This window comes from Sphaeramia orbicularis, chromosome 22 (genome assembly GCF_902148855.1).
Source record: "Sphaeramia orbicularis chromosome 22, fSphaOr1.1, whole genome shotgun sequence".
NCBI classification, from domain to species: domain Eukaryota; kingdom Metazoa; phylum Chordata; class Actinopteri; order Kurtiformes; family Apogonidae; genus Sphaeramia; species Sphaeramia orbicularis.
Window position 1 is genome coordinate 44,473,219 of NC_043978.1, and position 27,058 is coordinate 44,500,276.

The 27,058-nt window shown below is 37.5% G+C and overlaps 1 protein-coding gene across 3 annotated transcripts in view; it reads left to right on the forward strand.

The window, feature by feature from the left end:
* trappc12 (trafficking protein particle complex subunit 12) overlaps positions 1–27,058 on the forward strand; it is a 49,049-nt gene that overhangs the window by 8,673 nt on the left and 13,318 nt on the right. For all 3 annotated transcript variants that reach the window (XM_030126491.1, XM_030126493.1, XM_030126492.1), the window contains 2 exons: positions 18,496–18,609; positions 23,364–23,502. In XM_030126491.1, the coding sequence (XP_029982351.1) occupies positions 18,496–18,609; positions 23,364–23,502 (253 nt within the window). The remainder of the gene's footprint in view (positions 1–18,495; positions 18,610–23,363; positions 23,503–27,058) is intronic.

Here is a 27,058-nt window from a genome sequence, read left to right on the forward strand (position 1 = left end):
TAGCATTGTAACTTTCATGTCATTTGAACAAAGTGAGGTCATGACTTATAAACCAGGGCTCCAACTGAGGCTCATTACCCGCATATTTGTTTATTGGTTTATCTGATTTTCTTTTTGATAAATGGTTTTGGTTTTTAAATCCCACCAACTAACATTTTGCGAATCTCAGTTCAGTTCAGTGAGTTGCATTTTACAATCATTTAAAACCCAACAATATCCGATTTACATTAAATAAACATTAGCGAGTAGCAAGGACATTTAAGGGGAACCACACACTGATTGTTGTAGGTCATTGGAAGTGGAGACTTATCAAATAGGGAGAAGCACAAAGCACAGTGTTTTCATTTGAAGCCTAGTCTGGTTCATAGGATATACTCAGCTGGAATAACTCTCCCATTGGGTGACTCTTTTAGTGTTTATTCTGCTCTCTTCCACCTTTTGCATGTTGCCATTTTGCTACATGAAAGATCAAGAACCCCTGAGCTCGAACTATACATTGAAAATAGCGAGTCGCCTTTTTTGCAGGGATTTAGTCATTTTAATACCAAGGTTGTTTTCCTCATATTCCACCAAAACAACTTCTCCCTGATTGCAAAGGGAATGGCATACATCCTCTGCTTCCCAAGAAGAGTGTGATTCATTTAAAGAAACACAAAATAACTGAAGAGTTTTTATTATCTCTATTCCACTTTGACTGTAAGTTTGGTAAATTAATAATGAAATCACTATTGGGATGTGGGCATGAGTTAATGTAGCTCCTTACCACAGCATACCATAAACTGAACTGTGGCTGCTCAAGTTGCATGGTGGGTAATGTAGGCACTGGGTTTTACCAGTGAAGAAGAGGTCTCTGATTCTTTCGTATTCATTTAAGTACTTTGTAACTATCTATGGTGGTTCTGAAAATGGTATAGGAGTCTCAATTTAAAGAGATGTTGTAATCAAAGGATGACCTCAGTGGTTATTTGAATGTCCAATTGTCGATAAATTCTGTTTTGTTAACAGCTAATTATTTCAGTCCTATGAAAAAAGCTTTGTTTGTTTCCCATCTGGACTACAGATGAAGCATGTAGCAGATAACATTCCTGCTCCTGTCAAACTAGTGAAGGAGGTTGTGATGCCACAGCTGCTGTGTGTGTTGCTGTGACTGGTCTGCACAGCTTTTACACCAGCTTTGTTAAATGGATAAGGTCTGTTTTTCTACTACGTCGTAAAAAGGACTGAAACTTACGCTTATTTTCCTGAAGTCCTCCTCCTCAAAACAAGTAATTTTCATTGTTCTTTGACTTTTATCTTTGAATTTACCTGTCTGTGTAGAGTTTGACACTCTGAGGGGTTTCTCACATCTGTCTGCTGAAAGGAGAAAGTTTTTCTCTGCTCAAAATCTGAATTTAAGCAGCAGGAATTCTGACATCGCAAAAATTATGAAGGATACTGGAAACACCTAGGGCCCAGCAGGAAAACTTAAATAAATTAACAGCATTTAGAGATTCCAAAGTTTTGAATAACGATGGAGGGATGATTCAGTTTAACAGTTTTTGTGAATTATTATGTCTTTTATCGTGACTGAAGAGGGTATTTGAGATACTCATTACACTGTTTTTTGTTTTTCAGCTGTTTGACTCCACTGACTTCATTGACTTCCTTGGTTTAAATTTATCTAATTATAGCTGTGGAGGTAGACTTCTTTTGGCATTGAGGTATTATTTCAAACATTTCTTCAACCTTTTTTTTTTTATTATTGAGGAAAAAAAACATTGTCTACATGCAACATCAATTTACAATTGTTTCCCATGTTTTTATGTCATTTCCATCATTTTTCAAACCAACAAAGATAACAACAAACAGAAAAAAAACTTCAACCTGTTTTTGCAGGGCTTTTCATGAAACTTAGGCTATGTTTAGACTGCAGGCAAATTTGGCCCAAATCTGATTTTTTTTTTGCCCATATGTGACCTGTATCCGATCTGTTAAAGACAGTTTGAACAGCACAAATTCAACCCAGGCCACTTTCATATGTGGTCCTGAATCCAACACATATCTTATATTCTGCAATGTGACTTCAGTCTGACCAGCCAGGTCGCATTTGTCTGACCTTTACATCATTGAAATGCGACAAATGTCGCAATTCTGCGTCCCAGGAGCAGGAGCGGCGGGAAAAACATATTTACATCTGTAAACACAGTGCGTGCTTGCGTGGTCACATATTATGTCAGGACCTCTTTTTTGCGCATGCGGGTCACTTCAGGGTCTCATTCAGTTCATACTCAAAATTGATAGAAGTCATATTTAATGTGTAATATGAATGAGTACACACAAAAAAAATCGGATTTCACCAAAAAAATCGTAATTGTGCATTAAGACCTGCAGTCTGAACGTAGCCTTAGTGAAAGATGAGGATATCGAGCAGGTCCCTAAAAATTGTCAGTGATGAACTACAACAAGACCTTTGTTACAGTGGTAACAAGCAATTAAAATTACTGGCACTGAGGAAAAGATCATAGTTTGTTTATTGCTTGTTATATATATTGTATTTGTATTTTCTGATGTTGAAGAATCACTTAGTGTTTATACTGAAGAGTTGTCAAGTTGTGCTGAACATGCCAATGAATTGGATCTGAATGTATTTACTCTCATAATACTGATTAACTGTCAGATTTATGTGACCACTAGAGGGAGTACTGAATCCCCCATAATGAGGAAAATAAACGTCACAGGGCCTTTGACTGAAGTGTCAGAAAGTGACGGGATAAGAGGATAAGATAATAGTAGGGTAAGAACTACTAAGAATCAAGTGTCAAAGAAAGTGCCAAAATATTAAAAGCTAGACGCACTGGTCTTGTTTTCACCACTTGACACAAATCTAAATGAAAACAATGGAATTTGACGCTGAAATCACAGTGTTTCTTTTACATGGGTGAGTTTGATTTTGAGGTGTATGAAGATATAAAGTTATTATGTGATATTATTATCTTGACCGATTTCGTTGAGTGACCATTCAGACTAAACTGTGACAGTTCTGACTTTGTTTGGATGATTCTAAACATATGTTTAATGCAGCTATTGACAACAACAAACCATACAGGAGGCGATTTGTGGTTTTACAGTGGCTGTTTTATATCTAAGTTAGCAGAGTTATAGTGTAAACTATCAGCTGACACAATTTGTGAAGATTATGAAACTGTTATTTTGCATGTTGTATACCTCTCTGCTCAGTATCACTTGATCTAAATTATCACTATATATATTCCGGTATATATATTCCAGGTACTTAAAATGCAGTCTTTTGTGATTATACAAGTGCGCAAGCTGACATTGTAGTTGAGATTTATTGAGCAGCTCTGCTAAATAATATTACTGAACAAGAATAAGAAGGGCAGAGGGCTGCAGTGTCTGGGTGCCTTCTAGGTCTATCACTGTTGCAGCACTAAATAGTATATGAGACATTACTGAATAGCCTTTGGATGAATTGGAAATTCATGAATTTTGGGCAAAGTTCTCTTTGACTGTGCTGTAAAGTGAGTTTGGCCGTCTGCACCGGCCTCCCCTCTGCTTCACCCTTTGTCTTCTCAGTGACCTCCGTCTCCCCTAGTCCTGGCGGTGGTGTGGTCAGCAGAGGCTGAGTCTCTGGCTCAGCAGCACCCTGAGCTGGCCTCATCTGTCTCCCTCATTAGCAATAACCCCCCTCCCTTCTCTCTTCGTCTCCCTTCTTCTCCTTCATCTCTGTCTCCCTCTCTCTCTCTCCCTCTGTTCTACCCACCAGAGACTACTCTCTAACCTCTCTTTCCTCCCACAGTGTGATGCTGTCTGGGACGGGGGCCAGCCTATATATATATATATATATATATATATATATATATATATATATATATATATATATATATATAAAATGTGTGTGTGTATCAGAGAGAAAGAGAGAGAGAGAGAGAGACCCACCTTGGATGGGTCAGACAGACACACCCTCATAATCACTGCAACAACCCAGCTGCTGCATCGCACTTTGATATCATTGCTGTAACCTTTACTTGTCATTATCGTAACCTTTTTACATTGCTGTCATTTCCGCCACCAGTTACACTGGCAAGCAGAGGTCTGGGTAATGCACCGTCAGCTTTTGTGGCGCTGAAGGGCATGTTTAAACCTTAGTGGTAGTTGTTTTCACCTTGCTCTGTTTATGTTAGCTCCAGCCATATGTTCAGACCTTTGTAAGATAGCAGATGGAGTTTAGCCTGTTGGTCTGCCAGCTTAAAGGATCATTGCGGTATATTAGAACTTGAGTCTTATTTTTGTACTCTTTGCATCACGTTACAGTTTTTTGAGATTGCTTTCACACATAGTGCAGAATTTGTCTCGCTGTGTCAAAGCTCTCCACACAACGCCACTAAGGCATAACTCTTGGAGCCAAGCATCTCACTTCTATAATGAAATGAAACTGCCATCGGAACCCAACTCGTCTTCACTAAAATGGCATTTTGGCAACAAAATAACATGCACATACACCATTTTAATGAGCTGCAACAAAATACTGATATGCTTTATACAGAACTTAGGCTACATAGAAATAAATGCGCAGACACTGTTTTTCGGTAGGATTTAAGAAATTATTATTGATCAGAAATGCATACAGAACTCACAAAATACATTTTGTTCCTGCTGTGTCACTTAGACAAAAAGAGATCAACACTTTTTTCAAAGACAATGAAAAACTATGGGATAATATATGTATAGAATTTCACCAATGAAACACAGCCAATAAATGTACATATTCATTACAGATACAGTAGCTCATGTTTCCGCCTGAAAAGAAAGACCGTTAACTCCCATGTTAAAACCTAATCTAGGCAATGCTCTAAGAAGCTACTGAGGAGGTGAGATGAGGAACCTACCCAAGCTGTAGTTGCAAGAGTGTCAATATGCCATATTTGCAAAACAATATATTTCAATAAAATAGAGCACCCTCAATGGCTAATGACTGGGGAGTCATATTGAGCAACAAAGGCTTTTTTTAAGTGATTTTCATGATTCAATGAAGTGAATCTTCAATCTTAATCATCATTGATATATGATCACTGACAGGTGAAGCAGTAAAACGGACAGTCCAAGGATCATAGCGACTTTGACGACTACCAAGTTTTAATGGTTAAATGACTGGTTTAGAGTATCTTAAAAACTGTACTTCTTGAGTGCTCCTGGTCTGCAGTGATTAGTACCCTACCAGAAGTTTAAGGAAGGACAGTCAGATGTCAGCCCATTTGAGCGTCCTTAAAATTATTACCAAAATTATTTTAATGCTATGTAAATCCTTCTTTTGCTGTCAAAAAAGCTCTGACGTTCTGAGCCCTGACGCAGGAGTCCACAACACCTCTGTAGGTGTACTTTGGTGTCTGACTCCAACAAGTTCCATGGGTTGGATTTGTTGTGGATCCTAGAACCTTGAGGATTAAATGTTCACTTGCTGCCTAATATATCGCACCCACTGTGTCAACATCAACATTCTTACCTTTTATCTGTCAGTATTCATAATGTTATGGCTGATCAGTATATTGCCCATTTTTAATGACATTTCAATCCTTTTATCGGTACACTTGTCTTTTGTAATTATATTAGCAGAGTTCAGTCCATACAGATGTATCCCATTGCTGTTTGTTTTGTAGCGGTATTTTATCTGTCAGTATCTAACTTTGTTTTCTTTAGATTAAATGATTAAATTAAAGTTTGACTCTAATCAAGCTGTGAGACAAAATAAAAGTATTTTTTTTCAAATATGTGTCTGATGTTGCCTAGTTTGTTTGTTTTTTAATGTTAGAAATTGTATGAATGGCATCTCCTCCACCTCCCTCAAAAATGATGCGTTTGAAAAGTTTTGATACAAGATTTTTCTTACTTTTTGATATGTCTAAATATTGCTGGTTGGACTACTTAGATTTCAAGTGAGCTTAAAGAAAATGTTCACCAGTAGCAGTTCAAAATGAAAACATTCAGAGATGCAGCGTCAAACTCTGAAGATACATCTTCACAGTGAAACTCAGGTGGGGATTAACTTTATCCACAGAACAACCAGCCCTCCAACCTTAACAGTTGTTCAGGTCATCCATCCCTCCCCTCAAAAGCCAGAAGCCACAAGTGAATTTCCACTATTAGCGGTTTTATCAGCAGGACGAGAAGTTCCAGAGATAACTTCAATCTAAGAAGTTGGGACAGTTATGTGATTAAAAAGTAGATAGGTTTAGGCACATAAATAACCAGATTAGGTCAAGATCAACTCTTTGGTTGGAGGCCCTCAACATTGTTCCTGTAATAAACCCACATCTATGTTATTGAATGATTAAAACAAATATTTATTAGCAGGTTTACATGCTTGTTCAAGTCTGTTAAATGAAAGCTAATGACGGCAACATCTAGAGCTGCAGTGACTAGTTGAGAATCCATTATTCAGCTTAAAAAAAAACATGCTGTTTTCTCTGCAGCACTGTGGTGAGTGATTGCATGGGTTCTCTCTGGGCGCTTTGACTTCCTCCCACCATCTAAAGATATGCACCTCAATAGGTTAGCTGGTCAATCTAAATCACCCATAGGTATAGTGTATTAGGCAGCGAGCCATGCACCCATAATTTCAACAGGTAATTTTCGAAAATTACGGCCAAAAAAATGGTGTACCACTTACTCAGAGCCGTGCTACTTATCAATATATTGTTCTCTTACCTTGTCACAAGTATTACCATGTCGAAATGCAAGCGGTTGCGTTGTTAGAGTGTTTCTCAGGGGGGTAACCACGTAAAGACCCCGTGTAAGTGCAAATTCATTTTCAAGTCACTTTTACACCCACCAGAATATTACACACCCTGTTATTTATTTTTTTTACACACCTGCTTCCTTCATTTCTGCCTAATACACTGCATAGGTATGAATGTGAAAGTGAATGGTTGTTCGTCTGTATATGTCAGCCTTGTGATGAACTTTTGACACATTCCAGGTGTACACCGCCTTCACCCATTGGTAGTTGGGTTGGGTTCCTGCATCATTGCCACCCTCCTGAAGATTAAGTGATTTGGAAAATGAATGAATCGGTTATTTTTCAAACAATGTACAAAATATAGGTTCCTTGTATGTTAGAATTTGCCTCTTGTCTGTAGTCTATAACATCTTTTGGACTGTTGGTTAATAAAAAGATGCCATTACAAGACTTGTGCTTCAGAGAATTGCAAAACTCCATAGTTTTTGGCACTGTACTACACTAAACATGTAATGAAATAATGGATGATAAAATGAATGATCATTGCTTGTGGTCCTAGAATTATGTAGCAAAGTTTTAACCTTTTGGAAAACTGAATAGGAATGCTGAATGATGTCATCATGATTCTGGTTTCAATAATTATTTTCCAAAACATGGTATTGTCACAAGTAAATGAAATCATGGCTGATCAATAACCCTCCGAATAAGTCATTCTGAACTTGAGGTCTTATAACACTGGGAAAACTTATTGTGCGCGCTGCACTTTGGGAGCATCGGACAAGAATCAGGCCTGGCTTCAACTCTTGAGCACTGTGTTCAGAAGCATTCTCAAAGGGGAAGACAAGTGGGACGTCATGTTATTGTTGACAGCAGAGCTTTCAAAAGTGATCCAGTAGCCCACTAGTCAATCAGTAGCTGATATTACCCAGAGGAGTATCACTTAGAACTTGGAAGATCTGTTGAACCAACTTAGGGAGTGTCACAGGGAGTTCTTTTACAAGCCATGAGCTACTGCGGTGTCGTCACGTAATATATTATGCCAGTTTGTGTCTCAACGTCTCTCTGTGATATTGTTTGAAGAGTCCGGCAATCGCCTGTGGAATACACAAAATGGCTGCTGTGTGAAGTGCATGTCTGTACACTTTCCAAACAGGCCGTCATCCAGCTTGAGGGCAGCATTCTGTCCCCTGGTTCAAGTGTCTGTAGACCAACTACAGAGGCTTCAAAGTGAAGTTAGCCATTATTGCAAAGACACTTTTAGCATATTACTAATGCTTTTTCCCCCCTCACAGTCTCTATGTAATCCAAAATGCCAGGGTTTAATTGAAGTAGCACAGGAGCTGCTTGTGTTAACCAAAGCTGGTGTGAGGAAACCTTTTTAAGTCTGATTCGCCTGGAGGCTTTGGGTCTTGAGAGAGAACAAGTGGGCGTTCGTTTGTTCATCAAGCTTTGTTATGCAGGGTTTTTTTTTCTCAACCAAAGGAAAGGCGCATTGAACTTACGATCTTCAACACAATTAAGAAGCCTCACCCCTTTTAAACTCGCGACGAGACTAATTATGTATATGCATTTGTGTGTGTGAAAGAGAGATAAAGGACGTGTACATTTGCATCACACACATTTGTGTGTCTAAAACGCTCATGTGTGTTTTAATGCTACTAAAATTGGACTTGTTAATTGCAATCAGGAAAGTTTGTTTGACCCTGGTGGCTTCTGAATTTGAGCAAACACCTTGGGACTCATCATGATCACCCTGTAACTTTACGTCCTCCTTTAGTCTTCATTTACTCAGCCTTTGTCTAATGGCTTTGTGTTATCAAGAACAATGGTGGGTGTACTCCCCAACAGTTCTCCAAACAAACAAAAAGTAGCCCTTCCCCACCACTTTACTACACATATCACCACACAATGCCCACACTTCTTCACCAAGCCTCTACAGTCAATTCCTCATTTAATATCACCGGCAATAAATCACCATGGTAATGCCTCCTCATTTGATTTAGGGGGATCTGATTATGCCTTATTGCGGAGTCATTTGAGCTGAGCTAAATTATTAATCACCATCAGCCTATTGTTTTTCTATTCTTTAGTCCTCCCACCACCCCTTCAGCGTTAATTGAAATCATTCAAACCTGGGGAGTGACAGCGTGGTTTGTGTGCTTCTTGATGGCATTCACGGCGAGCTAAAATTAAACACCTTGAATGCTCTTGCACCAAGGAGACATCGGTCACATTGGAATCAGTAAAACTAATTTTCTGTTTTGTCTGTGTTTTATGCCATTGTTTTGAATGCAAATGGAAATGATAAATAGGTAATACAGATAAATGCCATCTCTTCTTTGGTGTCAGTGTATTTACAACAGAGCTAGTTAGTCATCAGTTTTAATGGACCAGTTTTTCCTTTAATGGTGCCGCCAAAAAAAAAATTCCTTGGAAAGCTTTTAATATGAAACTAGAACAGCAAGAAATGTTAAATTAAAAGTTACTTAACATAAATAAGTGTTTTAGTAAGTATTAAATGATGAATTTTCTGTGAGCAGGTGCAGGAAGATACTGAATACTGAGGAACACTCAGAAAAATCTCTGGATGTAGTACATAGGAAACATTTCTTGGAACGAGCTTGTGAGAACAGATTGCTCAATGCAGGAGACTGAAGAGTCTAGTTCTGAATTCACTTTGCACTGTATAAAGTAAAATAGTGCAAATATCAGATGGAGACAGTGCGTCTCCACATGATTGGTCACATAGTGTCAATACAGCCATAACCTAGTTGTGAGCCTAACTTTAAGTCTACACCCTTCCAAAAGAGTAGGAGGTAGTTTAGGCAAAATATGTCTATGAACCTTGGGCTGTAGACATCTTATCTGCCAACCCACACGGAGAACAGAGAACAAGGCAAAGTGTGAAAACAGCAGCACACCATGGCTGCAACCTGACCTCAGAGCAAAGACATGGATAAAACCACCAGTTATGTAAGAATGTCTCTAACATTAAGAATCTTCTAATGAATAGGAACACAGGATTGAAACTAAACTACAGAAACAAATGCTGTCTCTAAGGTCACCAGTAACCCTTATTATTTTTTACTGTAGTATTCATCTGTTAGTTTAAAGTCATGGCTTACTTTTGGGTCAATCAGTACAGTGTGGCCGCATGTCAGTATGGTTGAAGCAGGATATATCAATACCAAACAAAAAAGTCTTTTAATGAATGTTGACTCCATGAAACTAAAAAGATTAAAGAATAAGATTAGACCACTGTAATGTATCGTGACAGCCAGAGACATGACCCCATATATGTGAAACATCAGATTAGCATCTGGAACACTGGCCATTTTGTGATTATTCATATTCTTCTGCGGGGTCAGAAATGACAGTGGAGGAGTGAGATTTCTGTCAGAATTGTCCTTAAAGCAACTGAACTTTTGACTCTCAGGTCAATGAAGATAATCTCATGAAGCATAATGCCTGCCTGCTGTTTGTTCAAATCATAGCTCTTGTATTATGTTTCACTTAGGTTTGGTTCAGGGTCAGTAGGTAAGTCTAACAAAACATCAGTCCATGACACTACTGTATTAGACGACTCAGGATGCTATGTTTGACCAACTCGTATAAAGCTTTAAGATGTTTTCCTGACTGAGTGGGCATTGAATACAACTTGGGATACAACTCAAGATAAGTTACAGAAATATGATAAAAAATATGGGACCAGTATTTATGATACTCACGTATTCTCTTAGCTGTTTCATCAGTGCATAAGCAAAGCTGTTGGCTGCTTCTGAGGCTTAGGTGTGTTATGAATGTGTAACTGGAGACAAAACAGGACACGAGGAGTGATTTAAGGTAAGATCCAAGCCTAGTTTTATTATATCCATCTTCAGAGAAACCGCATTGAGAGAAACAAATATGTGAAGTTGAAGTGTTTTAGTTACTTTATTATTACTGTCTCAAAAAGATCCAGAGAATTTAAGTGAAACTATCTTCTGAATTGCACATCATCATATTCTTTCTGCGTTGGATTACATCACATAGTGTTGAATTAAATCTTGTCAAATCGCAAGAGGAGTGAATTGTGGTGCATTGGTAGCAGTTTATTTGTATCTATAAAGTGTTGAATCATCAGCGCTGCATCGGGATGTGCATCTCCATGGTAGAGATGCACGTTCCGAGTGCCAGCGATGTTGCAACACTGAGGCCTGAGCTGAAGTTCGCTTTCTGAACGTGGCGGGAGTGTTTTTTTTCAGTTTGGCTCCTGATGTTGCCTCTCTCCATCTTCCTCTTCTCCTCATCTGCTGCTTTCCACTCTGCTACCCTCCGCTTCTTTTTTCCGTCTTCCAACTCTTTTGGCCCTGACTTTTTTTTTTCCTTCCACTACAGCCAACTTTTGACTTCTGTAGACTTTCACTACATGTGGGCCAGATTTCTTCCACCCATATCCTGCTTATCCTCTGTTGAAACTCTTTATCCCTGTGTGCTCTGTCTCAGCTCTCTGTATACGTGTGCAGGAATGCAGCTACAGTACACCACTGCTGGCTCTCTGCTGACTGTTCTCATTTCCCATACTCCCTCCACAGACACTGAGAAACACACACTTGCACACCTGTCTTCTTATGCCCTGTGGCAGGGCAGCGGTGTACTGTAGCGTACTGTAGGAAATGTGTGTGTGTGAGTGACTGCAGCTGCTTTTGGCCATCCAGGCTGCCTCCTCGTTTTCAGCTTCATTTCCCCCCCTAATGAAGATTCAGAGGCAGCACAGCTACTGGCACAGGGCAGGAGAGGAGAGGAGAGGAGAGGAAAGAGAGGGAGGGAGGGATGAGGAAGAAGCAAAAGAGGAGGAAGCAGTGACAGCAGGAAGAGAAGGGGAGGCCGAAAGGAGGGTAGAAGAAGAAGAAGAGGAAAGGAAGGGGGAGATGGAGACTGTGGGAGAATCCGGAGAAGGCAGCAGAGAAGAGGAGGGAAGATGAATAAGGGAGCGAGGACAGCTACAGCAGAGAGAAAAGGCTGATGAGTTCCGTGATGAAGATAAGTAGAAAGAAAGTAGCCCTCTCTCTCGCTCTCTCTCCTAATTAGCTCTCTGGCTGTGATGAATGGCATAGCACTTAGGACCCAATCGGCAAGCTGACCTTGTCATGTGTGTTGATAGGGTGGGGTGACTCTACACCTCCCCCCATCCCCCACCTCTGTCCCCCCACACCCCCCTTTCCCTTCCCTTACCTATTGTACCACCTCCTGTGGAAGCAGATGCTGCTAATATCTAGCTGTGTGTGTGTGTGTGTGTGTGTGTGTGTGTGTGTGTGTGTGTGTGTGTGTGTGTGTGTGTGTGTGTGTGTGTGTGTGTGTGTGTGTGTGTGTGTGTGTGTGTGCATATTCACCTGTCCACCGTGTTTCATTTTCCTTTTGTGTGTGTGTGAGTTCTTTGTCCTCCAGCTTCAATGGGTGGCATTTCTACACACTGCTGTAAACACTCACCCACACACACCTGCCTCATTTAATAATGAAGGGTTTTTTGTTTTGCAGTTTTAGACATCACATTATGATCAGTGCAGAGCTGACACTGGAATACCAGCTGATTAGTAAAACGAAGCAGCGTCCCTTTACTGGGCATCTCAGATGTGTTGGCTGTTGCCTTTCTGTAAATTCAAAGCTTCAGGTGCTTTCCTTTTGATTTTCTTTTTCTTCTCTCATAAACAGGGACTGCTTTTTTTAGTGTAGATATGTATTGTTTATTCAGATACCTGCAATTCTGTTTTCTCCCATTTGGGATCAAAGGTTTATAGTGTGATTGACATTAGAACGTAATTACAAGTTGGGTCTTTTTTGATAAGCTACACATTTATTCCTGTTAAACAAATATAGATATTTTCTAAACTGACTTTGCCGCCCTATTTAAAAAAAAATAGAAATTTGACAAAACAACCTTCATTTTAAGAAATATGTCCATAAGTACATAAAAATAACACAAACAAAGCATTACTCTATTGTCTAAGCAGGTCTAGGACAAAGGAAACATGTCTCACTAAATGTGTTTCACTAAAATGGTGCTGACCCTAAAAACTGACTTCAAAACATCATAGCAATCTTGGTGTTACAGCGAGGGTTAAAGATACCGATATCCATATTTACCGATATGCATCTGCCACTGTGCTTGTTTCATATGCTCATCAAGTATTGCAGCCATGGGGTTCCACAAAATGGGGTGCAACGGAATGTAATTGTTTCCTAAAGACTCTGTTTTCTCTAAACCACACAGATAGATGTGAACTGGAGTAAAATACGGACTTTGCAAAGTGTTTTCAAAAATCCATTTTAGTGACGTAAAAATTTTATGTTACAGAGAGGTGATACATTTTGAAAAATAAAAATTTATGTTAAAAAAATAAAATCAGCGGGTGCTCTCGGGTCAACTCCAGATAAATTTTTATCCTTAATCTATGGCTCGTGTGAGTATGCCTGAAGAACGCCAAGTGGCTTCCTTTTTTTTGGGATAAAATTTTATGTTCTCATTTAATTTCAAAACTTTTTGCTATTATGAAACAATTTTAGATGTTTATAGCATAATAGAAGTACATCATTTTGATAAAAAGTGAAAAAAATAACCATGAGTGTACGTATTCCTGTAAATATATATTTTACTTCAATGATAAGGTGCTGTGCTGAAAATGGCCCTTAAAAGTGCTTGAATATGACCTTCAAAAGTGTTTACGAACCCGATAAAATGGTGCATAATTCAAAGAAGGAGAAGAAACTCAGAGCTTCACTCAGGCTTAGAAACTGGTACTAGCACAAGGGGATAAATAAGTCTAGAAGCATGAGGTGATCAAGTACCCCAGTTAAAAATAATAAAATTAGGAAATTAATTAAAAATAAATTAAAGCAAATGTCTTTAAAATGTAAACATATCTGCATTGAATATTAACACTTTATCATAAAAAAAGAGTTTCAAGGGATTTTAAATAACCCAGTCAAACTGTTGGGTGTTTCAGCTATTTGAGGCTGTTTTCAGAATTTATTGTAAGTTCTGTATCAGCCCATTTTTTATACAGAACCAGATAATGTAAAACTACTGTAGAGTCAAAATCTGGTTTGCAATAAAACAGTGGAGATAATATTTTTTGAAAATGAAACTGCATTGGTTTGGGTCAGAGATTATTCATGTTTATTAATTTAATTTCATGTGAATGCGTTGCAAATTATCCTTAGGGTTTCTTTCATGTTTGGTACAAAAAGCAATTGGTGGGGCTTGAAATGCCTATATTTATGGTGAAATTTAGCTCCAAGGGCCAATCTTCAAAAATTTACGACGAAAAAAAAGGATTGTGAGTAGAGGTTTAGGATTTTTCAAGGTCCTGTGAATTTAATAGAAGTTTTCACATGAACATTTTCAAGAAAATCTCCGTGACATGAGCTGGGAGGGCCCAGGTGAGCTGGCATGGAATGAGCCACTAGAAAAGGACCGGCTCCTACAATGTGCCATCAAAGTGTCTGGACACTGACACATTTTCACATGAAAAGTGACAGAAATAATCACAGGCATTGTGAGACAGAAATTTGCTCAAATCCTGGCTCCTTTTTTTCATCTCCACACAGCTGACCAATGATCAGCAAAGAAAGTCACAGGTTTTGTACAAAGCAGACCTCCTTTTCTATAATGGGTAGGTGAAAAGCTGTTGAGATAGGGGCTTTGTGAGACTGTAATCTGACAGACAGTCCTGATGGAGTATAAACTGTAACTGCACACTTACCAGTGGTCAATTTAGTCACTTGATCAGGTGTTTTTGGCTATATGACATGTTCATGGTCAACAGGTTCAGTTCACTCTATACTAAACTTTACTTTAAACAGTCAATGATTTCTCTTATCATTTCCTATCCCCCTTTACTATTCCCTATACCCTATTCATTCACACACCTGTAAAATGTTACCCAATTTATTTTGGGATTAAATTCTTAGCTCACTGGCTGATAGGCCATGAGCTATTGGGAAGGCGCTGCGTTTGATAGCGTCTTCGTCATTGTCATTGTTGTCGTCTTCATTGTCATATTCATTAGCAATTTCTTCAAACATCCTCTCAGACGAAACTACTGGTCAGATTCATTTAAAATTTTATCTATAGCTTCCTTGGGACAATGTCTACAAAGTTTGTTCACAGTTTTGAGAAATTTAGATTTTTTAATTTTGACAAATTTTGTAAATATTAAATATTTGCCTTTGCTTATAATGGGCCATGGGCTTGTGACATGGAAATGGTTAGCAATATCAATCTTTTTTTGGTTATAATTTATTTATTTATTTTTTTTATTTAACCAGGCAAGACAGATCAAGAAAACATTCTTATTTACAACAATGTAGTTACTATTGAGCACTGATAGGTAGTCATATATTGACTTTCATTTGGGTCTGTGACCTTTGACCTTTAGCGACCTTAAAGAGTCTAACACAGGGTCTCCAATGTCTAGAATCTAGAACCTGACAACCTTGCAAATTCATTTTGTTACTGCTTCTTGATTGAATATGCCGGTGAGATATAAGGCCATTGGTCCTATTTTTTAAAATTCTATTATGGGAATTTTCCACAGCCTATATATACAGCCTCTTTTACATGTCAAGCAAATGTAACACAGCCTCCTCCTGTTATGCAGAATGAAGGCAAAATCAGCGTCAAGGAGGTGGGAGCTGAAGAAGAATCATGACAGCAAATGGTTATTAGATCTGCCAATCATAGAAAGCATCACCCCTTTTATATCATCAAATAGCTCATTAGAAAACAATATTTTTTAAAGACATCTAGAACATAAATCAGCCTAATGAAATGGACCTAAAAAGGCCAAAATCACATTCATGATAAATTCACTGGATGTGTGCTAAATGTTTAATTAAAAGTACACATCAGTCCAGTTGATGAACAGAGAGGATATGGGTTTATGAGCTGTACTGCAATCAGCCACTGTGAGGCAATCAAAATATGTTGGCTCCACATTTGCTGAGCAGTTGTGTTGTCCATGTTTTACATGCAGTCTGTGTTTTGGACACAGCTGTAGAGGTGCACAGAATTATGTAATCACCAAAGCCTGCATTTTATCCACGTCCAGTCCAGTGTGTGTTGTAATATTTTACATTCAATGACAATCAGCAGGAATAGGTGTAATTTTTTCCCACTTAATATATTACTTTATTTAAACTTTAGTATTTCTTAATCCTATTTCACTTTTGAATGTTTGAGTCAAGGGGGAAGTAATCTTCTTTTCAAAATGATCATCAGTCTGTGCATTTTCCTTGATAACCCAGCAAACAGAAGCAAATCACAGTGTTGTCCACAATAATCACAACATGACTTTTCCCTCCAAACAGTGCAGTCCTTATTTCCTAGTAAGTGGGTCTTAAGTTGACTCTGTTATGTCTCTTGTTTTTCCAATTGTCAGAAAACACTGAAATCTACATGACTTTGTATGACAGAGAATGTGGGTGCAAACACTTATCTTTATTGATTTATCTTGTCTCTTAGCTGTCTTAACTCTCTTTTAATTAATATGCTGTAATATATTGTTTTTTTAGGGTGCCTTTTGTCATCAGGCCTGGGACTACAGCAGGATAGTAGCCATGTTAGCTAAAGCTGCCCTTTTTACCATTATTGATACAGTTAATTAACTGGGATTGTCCACAACTTAATAAACTGATAAACTAAACTAAAAACTAGCATTAACTTCATGGTGCATTCAAGTGCACATCATAAATTCAGTCTATCCTCAAACAGGGTAGATGGTAGTTTGTAACACTGATGGATATTTTTATTAGTTTCTGTTGTTAGGCTGCATCTGTGATTCCTTTATTGTTTTTACTGCATTTTTATTGATTAGACCACCAGTTTCAAACATACGGCCTGCAGGCCAAAACCAGCCCACTAAAGGGTCCAATCCAGCCCGAGGGATGAATTTGTGAAATGCAAAAATTACACTGAAGATATAAACAATCAAGGATTTTAAAATCATGTTAGTTCAGGTTCCACGTACAGAACAATGTGATCTCAAGTGGGTCAGACCAGTCATAGTCATAGTCATAATAACCTATAAATAATGACAGCTCCAAAATTTTCTCTTTGTTTTATTGCAAAAAAAGTAATATTACATGAAAATGTTTACGTTTACAAACTATCCTTTCACAAAAAATGTGAATAACATGAACAAATATGAACAACCTGAAATGTCTTAAAAGAAGTCAGAGCAATTTTAACAATATTCTGCCTGTAATTGTTTTGTGTATTTGTATATCCACTCTGATCTGTAAGTTGTAATGCACATGTGTAAATGATAAACTAATATTCCTAAAATTTCACTTATTTTTTTTTAAGTCACATCAGGTTCATGTTATTTTTTAAGAAAACTGTGTAGACGTGAACATTTTCATAATGTAATTGTACTTTTTTCACAGTTATTCAGCTAAAATTTGGTTAGAGGTCTTATTTATGTCTTTATGCATAAGAAATCAATATAAGTGAATCCCCAAAGGAACTTTGTGTTGGTAAAGGCAAGTTATGCAAATGTACAGGATTTCAGTTCTGTGTCAACATGTTGATGGCCATTATGAACTATGTTTTCAGGTCAAAAATGTCCAATTTCATTGCAATTAATGCTATATTTTCATGTCACAAATGGCCAAGTTATATTTTAACTGAATTTACCTGAAAAACAAATATTCTGTTCTTTTAGATTCCCCAATTTTTCTTACAAGATTATATACAACATATCACGTTTTATTTTTACAGGTTGCAATATGGAGTATGGTGCTGATCCATCCTGCTTATGTTACGCCTATACATACATTAAGAATGTCACACGCCACTTTTTAAATCAACAGTTTTCTAATAATAAGCATTTTTATAAAGAAATAACAATTCTATATTGTTATTTACTCTTTAGTATGAGGATAAACTGTACAATAAATAATTATGATCCTAGTTTTTGCACAGGGATCATTTCTGGAAACAGTGACATGGCTTCCGAGCATCAGTATGATGGGATCCACAACAACCATGTCACATCCGTCCACTGCCACATTTTGTGTTTTTGTGTCAGCTGTTATTGTTTTAGATCCACAATGCTAACATTTATGAATAAGAGGATAATTAGCAATAGTTAGTATATAAGTTTATTACTAATAAAGTACTGGTACTGACCAGAGCGTCATGGGTAATGTCACGTCCGTCCACTGTCACGTCCGTCTACCAGCAAGTTTTCACATACACGTGCTATTCAAAATCCAATATTTCTGAAAATATAGCTTCCACCATCAAATAATATCAGTAGTCTGTGCACAAATGTATTGCCATTATTTCAACACAGTTCTATGCATTTCTTACAACTTTTTTTTTTTTTTTTTTTTTTGACAAAAATGGCCACTCATTTGACCCCCTAAGTAAATTTTAGCTGTATTATTTTACAGGTTCAGCCCACTTCAGATCATATTGGGCTAAATATGGCCCCTGAACTAAAATTAGTTTGACACCCCTGGATTAGATGTTAAAATCACACTTCTGTGTCTGTCTGTGTCACATTATTCTTGTACATCAGGTTTCCAAATAGCCCGCACAAAGATACTCATACCTTGCTAGTACTCTGTCTTTTTGAGCATGTTATCATACATCAGTGTCAACACTACAGTAACCACATATAAACAGTTTATAGCCACAGGTCAACTTCTGTGTTTCTGTCCATCCGTCCGTCACTCAGACTTGTTTTGCATTTCCTTGCTTCTCCTCTCCCCTACAGAGCAGTAAGAACTGGCGGGCTGCGGTGGATCTAACAGGCCGGCTGCTGACAGCTCATGGTCAGGGATACGGAAAGGCTGGCCAGGCAACCTCCCACACCACCGACTCACTGCAGGTAGGACGCCAACGACCGCTCATCTGTCTGTCCCTCTGTCTGTCTGTCTCTGTGGGCTTGTGAGTGTAAGAAGTCACTGAAGCCAATACATGTGTTATATTACATATTAATGAAATAATCTCCAAACAGTTGTGTTTGCAGATAAATTAAATTGAAAATGGAACCAGCGTAATCAAATGTACAGACTGATATTATATAACATTTGGAGTAATGACATATCCTATTATATTATTTATTTTCTTTACCGTATAATTACTCAGTTCAGTCAAACTAACAGTGGAGTTTTACTGTACAAGAAAAGACAATCAAAGACCTTTATGAAGAATATGCTTCTGCATGTGTTTTGCTGGTTTGTGGGATTCAGTCCAGAAGATGGGTGGCTGCAGAAAGTCCTGAAAGAGGCCACGCTTTTCTGCTTAGACGGTTAAATAACTCAAACTTACTCACCTATTATACCCCCCGCCCGTCCCAGAGGGCCGGGGTTTATAGATATACCAGGGATTCTGTCCATCCAAGATTTTTGTCCAACCCATTTCTCCAACACTGTTCACGCAGTACTTTTCAAATTTGATACACATGTTCTTTTCTACTAGGAGAGGTACAGTGCACAGTTTAATGGCTGAATTTTTTTTTTTTTTTTTAATTTTTTACAAAGTTTTGAAAATTTTAACTAAGAAAATTTGTCCAACCAGGGACCTTTCTGTGTGGAGTTTGCATGTTCTCTCCATGTTTGCCTGGGTTCTCTCTGAGTACTCTGGGTTCCTCCCACCTTCCAAAGACATGCACTGATAGGTTAACTGGTCAACCTATAACTGCCCATAGGTGTGAATGTGAGTGAGTGATTGGTTGTTTGTCTCTATATTTCAGCCTTGTGATGAACTGGCGACTTGTCCATGGTGTACCACGCCTTCGCCCATAAGTAGCTGGGATAGACTCCAGCACCCCCCATGACCCTAGTGAGGATAAAGTGATTTCAGAAGATGAATGAATGAATTTCTCAGACACTATTCACTCAATTCTTTTCAAGTTTGACACACATTTTTACATGTGCTTTTCTCTCAATTTTTGCATTTTTTGTTTGTTTGGAGGTTTTTTTTTGTTTGTTTTTTTTACAAATTTTTTGGAAAGTTTTTGAAAACATTGAAAGTTAAGACTCAAACATAATCCCTGGGTAGGCAGGGGATCGGTGAACAGGAGGGGCAAAATGTTGTGCTACTGGGCGGGGGTGTTAGTAAGCTCTGCGTACTTGTTCACTTCTTACTTGTTTGTTTTACATTCTTCGTCAACTTTCCACAGTTTTTAAAAAATCTGGTCTTTGTTTTATGCCCTAAACTGGATAATCTAAACTCTAACTCTAAGGTCAATAAAAAAGATCATTGCTGAGCATCATAGTGCATCATAGTAAAGTTTTGGTCCGGCCAACTCGAACTTGTACCACCCACTCTTTCACCCACAGGACATTTTTGTTGTGTATAACTTTTACATACTGCTAACACTAAAAGAGACACATGAATATTAACTTACATAATACACAAATTGATAGATGTTTTTTTCATGATATTTCAGCCTGAATGCTTCAGGGTTCTTCACAGTATGGAAAAATATTTGTTTTTCCAAACTGTTGCCCCAGTGTTGTTTGCTTATACGATCAGTTTATTTTGAACAGAAGTGGCTCTCATGGCATTCGGAGCAGTCATCTAGCACCGCCAAAATACTCTCCGTTCCGTGAGAGAGTGTAGGTCAGACCAAGTGATATGTTATCATAAGCACTGTCTGTGCACCTACATAGGCGTGTGCCCAGAAATTTATTGAGGTCTACCTAGACAATCCCAAATGTCAGCGTTGGTATTAACTCATAAAGACCCAAACATCCACCGTCAACCTAAATCATCTGCTGATCTAAAATGGTTGATATCTGTTTATCCACTAATCCTATCAATACGTGTAAATAACTGGTGTAAAATGCAGTTTGTCATCTTTTCATGGTCATCAGATATGGCCCATTGGGATGTTCACTGGCTTTGTAGTGAACGTGGAAAAACTCATCTTCTATAACATTGATTCACCAGGAAAACCCATGGAGTTGGATCAATGACAGTGGATAGAGATACTTCATGTTCAGTTAATGATATATTTGACTGAAAAAGTCACTTTTTTCTTCAGTTTTCTCTGTTTTTGACATAACATGAACTTTAATCTGAGTTTATATAAACATCTACATGATCAGCAAATTAAACAGAAAAATACATGACTTTCTGTGAAAAAACACAAAATATGGAGGATAATATTATAATCAACGGTGATAAATCACTTAAGAAAGGTTAAATATAGAGAAAAACTAATTTGGGAACTGCCACTGAAGTAGCACCGGGTCTTTATGGGTTAAAGATTCCTTTTGGGAAATGTGCATGCAAACTTTGTGAGAAATCTTTGAGCATCACCAGCAGGGGCAGACAGTCAATATAAAGCACATACAAAAGCAAAAGACCTACAGTCTTGTCACAGCATCCTCTGAACCCAGAGGCAGAAATGAAAACCATTTAAAACCATTTATCTGCTCAGTAAACATCAAGGCGTTTTACTCATATGTTCTAAAAAGACAGTAAAAGTATTTAATTCCAAGTGTGTCAGAGATTTGTTTATCAAAGATGTAAAACAAACAATAAAATGTGATATTGGCGTACCTTGAAATGACTGTGGCCTGAAAGAATATGTAAATGTTCTAATCAGGCACTCATAAACTCTGCCTACATGCATTTTAAGTAGTTGTTACATCATCGAGCGTTATCTAAATGCTGCATGTATCCTCCTGAAACCCATCATAAAGATGGTAAACACTTAACCCAACACCTCTGCACAATCTCTGCTCTGCTCCGCCATGTCCACAAGCGCTGAGTCTGTGCTAATGACAGCAGGCAGTGCTGCGGCGGCGGTACAGAGTGGAGACAGGGGTTGAGAGAACTGCCTCCTCACGGGCTCCCATACTGCTCCGGAGCTGTCAGATCCTTCCTCAGCGGGTCAGGGAGGCAGTCCGGCTTCAACTCTATCAGATGAGGATGCAGCTGCTTGTGCCTGGGCTTCTTTCCAAGTGCGTCGGGGCTCTGTGCTGTCAAAGGCTCTCGAGATTTTTTGCACAACATCGTCCTGGAACGGCCTGCATACCCTCCAGATGTGAATAAGTTCTGAACTGCATCTATACACCACAGCATCTCTGATTTTAAACATTTAAGAGTAAACTCCACATGTTGGCTGTGACTGCATGAACACCGAATTACAGAATGAAGTCTCAGACAGGTTATAGAAATCCATTAACAGTAAAAGTGTGTGGAATTTAGGCTTTAGATGCAATAATGTAATGAGGGGTTAGATATATTTAAAAAAATAATGATTTATAAATATGTGACTTTATTGTTACTTGATCATAAAAAAATCTTGATATCAGTATGTATACGGTATTATTAAGAGTGAATTGAAGTTTACATATTTGGGACACGTTTTTTGAAATTATGCTGCTAGAGATTTATAAATATGCTTATGCTTTATTATATCTAAATATGTCTAGGACTTTTTTACCTCTGCACTTACTCAATATGAGATATTTCAAATCATGAAATTCATAATTTTATTCAATCATTTAGTCACCTTTCAATCAATCACAGCTTTGTTACTAATATTCATGATGATGTCAAAGTTTTTTCATAACTTGAAGCTATTTCATCAGCATGAATATATACCTGACTGAATATAATGTGACAAACCTTGAATGTTATATTGTCTGTAAATGAGGGTCAGGTCAGATTTTCAGTGGCAGTTGGGATGAAAACACTCTTATTGTAAGACACTGTTTAAAAAAAAAAAGAAAAAAAAAAAAAAAGAAAGGCCTATGGCAATGAAGTGAAAAGTAATATTACTGAGTAAATTAAAGTTTTGTTATATAATTTAAAATGTATTTTAAAAAGTTAATCAAATGCACTCAATGCACCCTAGATATAAAACAAATATTTAACAAGAAAAGTAGATTCAAACTTCAGTATTTCATAAGAATGCATTTAGATTACAGCTTTAATAAAGCTCTTTTAAATTATAGTACATTTAATTATTCAAACAATGTACAACTGTTCAGTAATATTGAGGATAACTTTTTTTTATTTCCACTGTACTTAATAATATCGGTCATTGTTCACTTGATGAACACCATATAAATGGTTCAAATGACATGGCATTGTACACGTTTTTTTTTTTTTTTACAAGAACAAGTCTTTTTTTCATGAAAGTATCATTAAACTTAACTTACAGAAAGCAACAATATCCGATGAAATTTCAGAATGATTTAAATGAATGACTTCAACATGAGTCAAATAAAACTTTTTCTTTCCTGTGTTAATTATATTTTTGCCACTCAAATTGTTTAACATTAAATCAATAAATGATTTAAATGGTTCATTCAGTGTAAGTCTATTTGATTGAACAAACATTGTTTTATTCAGGTATTAATTCATCCCATCTCACACTTGACAGTGTTTGTCTTTTATTTTTGCTTTAATAACAACAACCTAATGGCAGAAATGACTTATTATGCCTTTAAAAGGATTACTGGACTGTTCTTTAATGACAGATCAGCAGTCGGAGGAGCCTGGATGAGTTTCATGATGCATCTGCAGTATCTTTTTTCTGTATGTAGTGTTGGATTAATTTTGCATGTTTTTACTAAGCAGAGGGAGTCATGTTTGTGTGTGTATATGTGTGTTTTGCAGCTTTGGTTTGTGCGGCTCGCCCTTCTGACCAAGCTGAACCTCTTCCAAAACGCTGAGCTGGAGATTGAACCCTTCGGCAACTTGGACCAACCAGACCTTTACTATGAATATTACCCTGCTGTTTACCCCGGGAGGAGAGGTACGCATACATACAGTACACACACTACACACACTCACATTCATTAAGGGTCACAAATATTGACCTGGTGAAAAGGACATGTATTGACATCATTCTGTCCCCTCAGCAACACTTTGTGTTTAATATAAGTCCTATCCAATAATGTGAGTTCTACGTAGGTGCTTGTGACATGTACTGTGTAAGTATTTTTCCCTTTTAGTTGTTAGCTTAGGAGTAGTAAGCTAAAGGATAATATAATTTTTGTGAATATTTTAAACATTTTACAAACTTGTTGCCTTAAAAGTGTCTAATTCTGGATATACTGACAATAATTAATGTGAAGGCTAAGGTCTAGTCTGCAAGCTATTGGCTGTTACCAGTAGCTGCTGTTAGCTGTAAGCATTCTACCAGCTAATAGACTGATAATAAACAAACAGGAATCAGTAAGCTAGTGCCATATTGAAAAACATCTTCTCAGCACTTAAATAAAAATATTACCAGAATGATAACCAAAAAGTGTCAGACTCTGAACATTGACATCAGTTTTTCCTTTTAGCTGGTGGCTAAATAGTGGTACCTTACAACTGTCGAAGAACACAGTAGTCACTTTTCCATTGGACATATGCACAAAACTTTACAGATATTTACTAAATGTCGAAAAACAGAAGTGTGTAATGTTGGATGTTCCATTAAATCACAAATGTGATGATTTGTTTATTTATAATCAGGAGATGACACGAGATGTCGTTTCATAAACATGGTGATGAATGTAAATATTGTGTTGAGTTACAGATGTATTCATTATTATTATATATTACCCCTCGATTCTGTACTAAATTAAGAAATTATTAGTTTTCTTGGTGTGTCCACACATACCGCGCCATGTTTCTTTTAAAACTCTTCTTCTTCGCTTGTTGTAACGTCCATCAATATCGTTTTTTTTTTTTTTTTATTTGCATGACTCTAGTTGCGGAAAAAGGTCTTTCCATTGCAGCTTTGTTTGATATAGCATTTACGCTACGCCTCAAAAATCACCTCATTGCCAGCACAAAAACTTTTAACTTTTTGGCGAAATTGTCGTTTTTCCATTAGGTACATTTTTATGTGCAAGTTACATTTGCTCAATTTGACAGTCAATGTAAAAGCGACTACTGACATTTTTTACTGGTTTGATTGTAAGCCAACAGCTGTCACCAAGCTATATCGGAAAACAATCAATTTCTTGGTAGTCAATTAAATTAAACTGTTCCTGGTAGGCTAATTGAGTGCTATATTGAAATGAAATGTAAAAGTAATTTACAGTTATATAACAGACCTTGGAGGCGTGTTTCTTCGCAACTGCCTCTTACGTTTTAGATGTTTGGTTTTTTTTTTGCTTCACAGCATTCAACACTGCCGCTCAGTGGGCTGTTGCCTACCTGTCACTCAGTGAGTGGAACTGCAGTGGCTTCCACTGACTCTTTCACTGCTGCCAAAAGTTTCTTGATTGTCCCATGTGGTAGAGTTATTAATTTTTCGGTGTCTAAAACATGTCTAAATGTTCAGTAACTTCTCTCCGAAAGCTGGTTTTGGTGTTGCCTCTACAATTGTGTAGAGGAGCGACTGTGAAGCCCTTATCTGTTAGTTTAGAATATGTTATCAGCTCAGTCTCCAAAAGGATTATTCATTTTACCCACGTTTTTTGAATACACAAGCATACCACCACTGTCCTATTAAATATTCAAAGGAAAGTTTCTGCCAGGAGCTTGATATTAGACTGTATCGTCGAGAAGCTCCAACAACTCTGCTTGTCTCCAGCAGTTCTTTGGTTTTGTTTTTCCTCTTTTTACACTGCATGAATTGCTCTCTAATGTATTCCCATTACTTTGGATCTGCTTCGCCCCTCGGGCTACCACAGTGAAGGCAGTAGTAGAGACACAGCTGCATGCACACACACACACACAAACCCAAACCCACTCATACCAAAAAAAAAAAAAAAGTACACTTGAAGCTACACCGCACAGCCTTGTAAAGAGAGCACCGATTGACTTTCCGTTGCTCAATATTAAACGCTTTGTGCCCTGCTAGGTGCTCGCAGACATACTGGCACGGGTTTTGTAGCCTGGCATCAGAAGTCGAACATTTCTCCGACCCAGCGCTTGCATCGACTATCTATTACCCGTGATCGCACTCTTTGAACGCCTTAAGAGACAGCTGCCTGTGTATGGCTCTCTGAAGAATTAGCATCAACTCAGTGCTCCAGAAAGAATCAATGTTTGTCCGTTATTAATTTGTTTGCCAGATGAAAAGTTGGGCCCAATTAAAACTCCATACCACATGCCTGAAACACAACTTCATTCATGCCCTTCGTATTGTTCGTGTGCTCTGAGTGTGAACTCTTCTACAAATCGTATTAAGTGTGATGTGTTGGTCTTCTCACAGGTTAGATAAAACAAACTCATGGTCAAACACTAGTTTTCTCTGCTCCTTTAAAAAAAAAAATTAGGCCCTTTTTTTCCTCTGGATGAAAGAATGTCTGCCTCTGCATTTGTGCTCTTTAAAAAATCCAAGTCGACGTTTAATGTCAGCAAAAATTAAAAGATGGACAAGCAGGCAAATGTGAGGAAATTAGTTCACATGCAGAGGCAGACCGGTAGTCCAGTCCAGAGAACCCATAAGAACCACATTCAATTGGAATCATTCAGTTTTTGTAGAGCATTCTTACCTCAGCTGGTCATGGGTTATTGATGTAGGCAAAATTTAGTATAAGGGATTCTTCAAGTGTTTGACTTCATTAAATGCATCAGCAGTATAAAAACAATATTTATCTAAAATGTTGAACATTTACATTAAAAGGGCTTTTTCTTGTCCTTTTGTCCATCACCTACATGTCTCACCAACTGTGAGTTAATTTTAAACCACAACAGAAACTAAGAGTGTGCATTTGATATTGGAGTCTTGAAATCAACATTAGTTTTTGCCCTTATTTAGTCATTCATTTTAGTTTTCAATCATACCTAGTTTTACATGTACTTTGAGTTTTATTCAGAGCAGTTGTTCCCAGAGAAATTCAACAACTCCTCAAGACCTGAACTTTGAAAAATGCATCATGCGCTGCCATAGAGCTACATTTCAACTCAACTACTGCTAGTCATTTTTCCTTTTTTTTTTTTTTTCATTTTGTTGAATCCTTTACAATATTTTCATCTTATTGCGTCATTTATGTCATTTTCGTCTTAATGAGTCTTTAAAATAGTTTTTGCCTTAATGTATCTTTTATGTTGTTTTGGTCTTGTTGCCTCTTTTTTAAATTATTTTTGGCTGTTTGTATCGCTTACATTGTTTTTTTTTATCTTGTTGCATCTTCTAGAGATTAAGAGGAGTTAAAGTTTTAGTGGAATTTTAATCTACTTTTAGTATTAGTTTTTATGAGCAAAGCCTCCACTGAAAAGGGTAGAATAAAACAATGCATAAAATATGATGAAGGAAACCATTGTTGATTAAAGGTCCTGTATTGTTAAAAATCATGTTATGTTTGACCAATATGAACCAAGATGATGTAGCAATCACAGTGTAAACAGAGGGGAAATAAACATTT